The following is a 6485-nucleotide window of genomic DNA, read 5'->3' as shown; positions in this document are numbered from 1 at the left end:
CAAAATTGCCGGAGATTTCGAAATAGCACAATTCACTTCCTTGAGGGGGGACCAAAACCTTTCTTCTTGGCACTGTTTTAGTACCAGGCACATAATTGCCAAGACCCAGTACTAGGTTTGAGCCAATGCCCCATAGGTCTGCGCTTCACAGTTTCTTGACAAATTGGCCTTAGACAACTCTCCCAAGCTTTTATAATGTAAATTTCTATGTACTTCACACAAAACCGCTTCTATCAAAATCATCATTAAGCAAAACTACTTCTACCATACACATGCGCTAATAGGGAAGGTTTATAGAAAATCTGAAAGAGCTTTTCTGCAGTCCAGTGGATACAGTAACAGTTCTGAACAGATATGTTCAATGTTCCATTGTATGTCAGGGAAATCTGTACCGTGCTATGCTTTTTACAATGGAAAAAAGACTCCCTGCCTAATTGTTTCTGCCTTTCAAGTTTAGCAAATGAATAGTATCCTGTATTATGTGTATCATACAAAAGCATCTATCGGCTTTGAGCTAGATGATACACTATCGCTCAATTCTCGTCCCTTGGTTTCAAATGGGAAAAGGATTACACATATTCCTGAAAGAAATATTACAGCCTCAAACAGCAGAATGGATGCTGTTTGATGACACCCATGTACCAAAGCTACAGCCACAAGAGGACATACCATTCCACCGATTCTTCCCATTGCGCTTGCAACTCCAACACCAGTTGTTCGTACTGACGTTGGGTATATCTACAGTTCAAACAAAAGATATGGTGATTAAATACTTGGTAGTTGGTAGCAAATACTTGGTAGTTGGTAGCAATGCTAAACCATTTTCATGGATAAGCACAGAACTCCATGCTTCAAACAAGGTTCTTCACAAACCCATTTTCTTGGATGCAGGGTTTTTTTCAGATGCTATTTATCATTTGTGTGTTCATTACCTCATAAAAAAAAATTTAAAAAAAATAAATAAATAAAAAGATGATAAATGCATTCACAATTTACCTCGGGAGCATATATATAGACTATGGTGAAGGTTGCCGTGATGCATATACGAGCTCCAAACAGAAGGGCAGTGGTCAAGCCCTCAGGCTGATGGACTACCAATGGTAGCAGAAAAATGCAGCACAGGAAGAACATCCCTGACATCGAAAGCTTACGACCCAGTCTATCCACCGTGGCAGCAGATATGATGAGCCCAGGTAACTCTTCATTCCAACCCATATTTAAATGTCACTCAACCATCTTTTAGCAGTGAGAAACCATTTCTCTTTGCATAATCAAATAATTTTCAATACTAAAATTAATAGATAGATTTACCTGCAAAACTAGCGATGAAAATATTTTTGTAGTTGATATCCTGAGACGCGACTGACTGTACTTTAGTTGGCCCACATTGGCTATGTCCGTTCAACTCAGACGTCAGGAGCACCAGGCCATAATATGAAAAGGCATTCCCAAAGAATACTACCCATAAAAGCAAGGTAGACCTGATTAAATTTGGGGAGAGGAGCGTTAACAGTAAAGAGATACCCCCCATATTAGAATCCATCTCCTTGGGAGTCACATCTTCATCTGTCTTTGGTGAGATCAAACTTGTATCTTCCGAAGGAGTACTCTTTTCAGATAACTCTACTGTTAAATCTGAAACAAGAATTCCAGAAGGGAGTTTTGTTCCATTCAGTCTTGCTACTTTCTCCAAAATAGTGATTGCCTCAGCTGTTCTACCTTTTAAGCATAAATACCTTGGTGATTCAGGTGCTACCCAATAGAATATAAGAAGAAGTGAAGAAGGGAGTGCAGAGAGTGCAAGTAGCCACCTCCAACCCAGTGTTGGCATGACAAACTGCAAAGAACAGAACAAGATGTGAAGAAACCAATGTTATATTATTCTTTTTCTTTTCTATGAGAAGAAAATCAATGTTATATTCTTGTCACACATGCCAGCATTACAACCTCAAAAGAACACTAGAATTATCTGCATTCTAACTATTTATCTGAATCTAAGGAAAGGATCTACTAAACAACTTTTTACTCAAAAAGCTATTCACCAAAAAGAAAAAGGAACATACTACCCGATGAAAGTTATCCAAAGTTTGTGGAATGACCACAGAACGCACAACTACTTACATTTATATTATAACTTCTTCCAATGTTTTTTCTCATCATTCCTTTGCTTGCGGTCAAGATTTTGACACATTCAAATGAAATTTTCTTTTTCATGCCAAAATATTCATATAGAGTAACAACTTTCTGCTGGCTATATAATGATTAATTAGGAAAAGCAAAATATTGTCCTAAGAGAAAAATATTGTCCTAAGAGAGACAGATTCCAAAAGTTTTTATGATTGGATCCCATGTGCAAGAAATTATCAGATTCTAAATTAATAAGACTTTAGAACAGAATGTAGTAGAATTGGTGTAAATGCAATCAACTATCAAATAACATAGTCAAAAGCATACCCATGCAAGTGAAGCCTCAAGAATTGTTCCAACAGTCCAAAAAGCTGAAAAGATAACCATCCAGGTGCCTCTGCTAGGAGCAGGAATGAACTCCAGAAACCAGGATGACAGTACCGGACCACCTCCCAAGCCAACACCGACCAAACAACGGAAAATAAGCAAGGATGTATAATTAGGGGAAAAAGCACTCAGAAAACCAGCACCAGAAGTAATCATGGCTGTAATAAGGAATCCTTTCCTGAAGGAACAGACAAAAGAACCAGAGGATTTGTTAAGTAGAAAACTCGGTGCATTCAAAATCACAGTAAACTATATAAAACGGAAAGAGTTCAGATGCAGGACAGCAACACTGGAAAAGCAGAAGTGCCACGGAGACATTACATATATCCAAGGCAAGGAGAATTGATCGGTACTTGCAAAATATCAACAGTTCTGAGAAATTTTTAAGAGATATATAGTTGTATTACTGAAGATCTCAGCATGTAATTAAGCATCAAACTTTAAATTTTACAAAATTTTATTTTAGATTTTTCAAAAAAATTCTACAACTTTAAGTGAAGAACCCTAACAAAAGAATATACCACACCCACCAACCTCCAAAGAAAGCCCTTTTATCATTATTCATGATTAATCTAGATTTGTACTTTTATGTAATCAAAACTTGGTGGTAAAGAGAAACATGCAAGGCATTCAAACTATAGTTGGAACCATGTTGCAGAAGGACATATAGTCAATTGAAACTTGTTTATAGAATCATATTAGATATTGTAAAGGCAACTCTTCCCCCCGCGACATATCACAAAGAGATCCAAAAATTATTCAACACTGTTTGAGTAAACAAAACAGAAAACATGTATGAAAAAAGAAAAGTGCCCACCTGCGTCCGTAGTTATCTGAGACGATGCCCCATGAGTATGCTCCAACCAGCATTCCAGTAAACACCACACTGGTTATGAAACTTTCTTGTTTAGAAGAAAGACCCCAAGCAGACTGAACTGCTGGTCCTACAAACGAGAGTAGCATCATCTCCATTGCTTCTGAGATCCAACCCATGCCAGCATAAGCAAGCACAAGAAGTTGGAACTTTCCAAACCCCATGGAGACAAGAGCATCATCAACAGTGTATTCCAGGGTTCCATCACCCATCTACGACAACAAGACTATTTCACCTACTAGAATCACATAGAAAATTCTTAGTGCCATATATCATAAATGATATTTTCTCACTAAACACTAACAAAAAATTCACATTACATCTTCTTAGTCACTTATTCAAGGGCCATATGAACTTGTAGGCTTGTAGCCACTACTAACATCCAAACCCTGATAGTAGTGAGATATTGTAGATAGTATCAGCAAGGACAAAACAACTAAAAAAACATAACTACCTACTAACTAGATACTGAGAATTAGTATTTCTGACATCAATAACAAGGTTACTTATTTGATCAAATTGCCATTACTTTGGAAAAAGACACCCTATTCATTCCTCAATATCAAAGTTTGTGAATCGAAATATAAGGCAATCACTCTGATTTTTTCCTAAACAGGTTTCTGAATTTCAATTGCAGCTTCCCACAGTTGATAGTTTATATTTCCTTCATATGAAAAAATTTGAAAAAGAATGATTATTTGCAATGTGGGTATTAACAAGTAAATCCAAAAGACAATAAATGAAATCCTAATAATGATTATATAAACAGAACCAATCAATCCCAAATTGCTGGAACAAACATTGAACAAAACCAGATGGACAAATCGCCATTGAAATGAAAAACTAACCTGCAGTTCAGAAGGAAAGATCTTCCTCTCCTTGTTGTTGGGAAGAAGATTTGGAAATGAGAAAGTAATGAAAGTCAAAATCTTGAGGGGGGCGGCTCCTGTTCTGAATGAGCTAAATAATTGAAGATATAAAAAAAGTTGAATCTTTTGATCAATTGATCAAAGAATTAGGCAGGTTGGCTTACAAAATCAAAAGAGATTGAATCTTTTAATCAATCGATCAAAGACTGAAGCATGTTAGGTGATGAATTGTCTTCTGTTGTGGGGTTTGACGGCTTCTTCGGCTTCCCGCTTCCTTGTTAACCCAACTCTCTCTTGATCGGTCTTTTGACTTTTCTTTACTACACTCGGTGTTTTTTACCATCGTAGGTTGAGCCTTTCATTATAAAGGGGTTGATGCTGATACGCCCGAATCTGTCAAAATACTTCTCATACAACCCAACAACTTATTTTTATTCCTCTTTACACAAACTTTTCCTCCTACCTACCCATCCTTTCAACGCTCATATCATCAGTACCCTTCATATACTGTATATGTTCAACGTTGGCATATTATCATTTACTTTTGATGAAACGTGGTGGATCCATCTTGAATTTATTTGTTTAAATATATTTACATTTGCTAAAGTTCATCCTCTATTTCAAAGGAAAACAGTATGTTTTATTATTCATAACACCGATTGTTGACAGACTTGAGTTAGTTGCTATCTGTAATAGTACTAGCAAAGAATTGGAAAAAGAAAAAGAGAAATTGAGAAAATTGAAAAACTTTAGAGATAATCTTAACAGAGAAACTCCCGATTACTGGGATATCATCTATAGACTTCAAACAAGAATCTATAAAGTTGAACAAGATATTGAAGATATCTTATATACTCTTAAAGAGGAACAAAAACCTCTTAATTATTTGAGCATTGGTTAGATCCGCAAATCACTGGTATTAGAGCTTGTAAAATAGCTCAAAAGGGGAATCCCCAATGGGGACAATGTCTGATTTAATATTAGAGAAATTGAATTCTCTACTGAAATCCTCTGATGAGAAACATCAGATCTTGCTGAAAGAATTATCTAAATGTCAAGATCATCTAGAAAAACTACTTGCTATAATCTTTTTAGAAAAATTGGAAAACAAAATAGATTATATCAAGGAACTTCAAAAAACGGAAGAAGAAAAACTAACAAGTGTTAGTAGTAAAATCAATTAACAACAAAAAACGTAGGATTCTATGAAAAGTATACTGAAGGACAAGAAATTGCCTACAGTAAAACCAAAGAAAACTAATGGATTTAAACCATTAGAAAAATCTGAGAAAAATCATGTTCCAAACATGATTTTTCTTGGACCATCTACTAGTCAAACTAGTATTCGGTACGAAAATCTGAAAGATACACGAGATGTTAAAATGATGAGCATCTTTGGGAAAAAGAAAGTAGTACAACTCCTAAATGCTGAAGAGTTCGAATACAATGAAATCGAACATGAGGTAAAAAACTCCTTAATTCCAAAGTTAGATTTTAAACAAATCTATAAAAGGGGAACGTTTGATCTGATGGATAGTCATCATTTCAAATTATTGGAATTTACAACCCCCTCTACAACAGGAGAAACAGATCTAATGATGATCACTCCTGCAGAAGTTGCCAGAGCAAGAACAAAAAATTATCAATTTATGCATATTGTAGCAGTCCAAGTTGGCATAAAACTTCTTGCCCAAGAAGGCATAAACTGTTCAGTTCTATGTGTCCTACAAGACAATAGACTAACGGATTTTCAAGAGAGTTTGTTGGGAACCCTTAAGCATCTCTATGTAATCAAGTGGCTTATTTCAACTGCTTCCCAAATTTCTCAACTAGCTTGAAAGATGTAGCTCACTGTCTCAGACTGAGAGTCAAGACAGATGGCATATCAATAAAAAAGGATATGCAAGAATTGGCTATAGTATACAGAATATACTATAAACTGATGAGTACCACAGTAGAACCAAAGACAAGGATATCAAACATCCCAGGTCTTACTACTGGATTTCTCACCAATCAGAAAAATCATTCACAACAGATTCACAAGGTTACTTGGAATGAAGTAACTTTTCCTATTGAATGGAAATTATCTGGTTCGAAAAAACCAGCAGAAAATGCCAAAGCTGCAATTTATGAAAGCAGAAAGACTGGAGATATCAGTCTCAAATTCAACGATCACAGAAAAAGTGACGTCTGCCCTGAAAATGTCAGGATAAACAAAAATCTTCTTA

General features: G+C 35.8%; 1 protein-coding gene across 4 annotated transcripts; it reads right to left on the bottom strand.

The window, feature by feature from the left end:
• Positions 1-210: 210 nt before the first annotated feature.
• Positions 211-4580, bottom strand: LOC112187512 (organic cation/carnitine transporter 7). 4 transcript variants are annotated; one of them, XM_024326348.2, is made up of 7 exons: positions 4422-4580; positions 4237-4266; positions 3332-3626; positions 2455-2692; positions 1312-1837; positions 997-1199; positions 211-738 (listed from the first exon to the last, which is right to left on the bottom strand). In XM_024326348.2, exons 3-7 carry the CDS (start codon positions 3598-3600, stop codon positions 487-489), a joined length of 1488 nt encoding a protein of 495 aa, XP_024182116.1. In that variant the 5' UTR covers positions 3601-3626; positions 4237-4266; positions 4422-4580; the 3' UTR covers positions 211-486. The 4 variants fall into 4 exon arrangements, with proteins under 4 accessions (XP_024182116.1, XP_024182117.1, XP_024182115.1 ...); XM_024326349.2 differs by having other exon boundaries at positions 3332-3623; XM_024326347.2 differs by lacking the exon at positions 4422-4580 and having other exon boundaries at positions 4237-4412.
• Positions 4581-6485: the final 1905 nt, after the last annotated feature.

The sequence above is a fragment of the Rosa chinensis genome, chromosome 2 (genome assembly GCF_002994745.2).
Source record: "Rosa chinensis cultivar Old Blush chromosome 2, RchiOBHm-V2, whole genome shotgun sequence".
In the NCBI taxonomy this organism is placed as follows: Eukaryota; Viridiplantae; Streptophyta; class Magnoliopsida; order Rosales; family Rosaceae; genus Rosa; species Rosa chinensis.
Note: the sequence above shows the minus strand (reverse complement) of the source record. Positions and strands in the feature narration are given on the sequence as shown.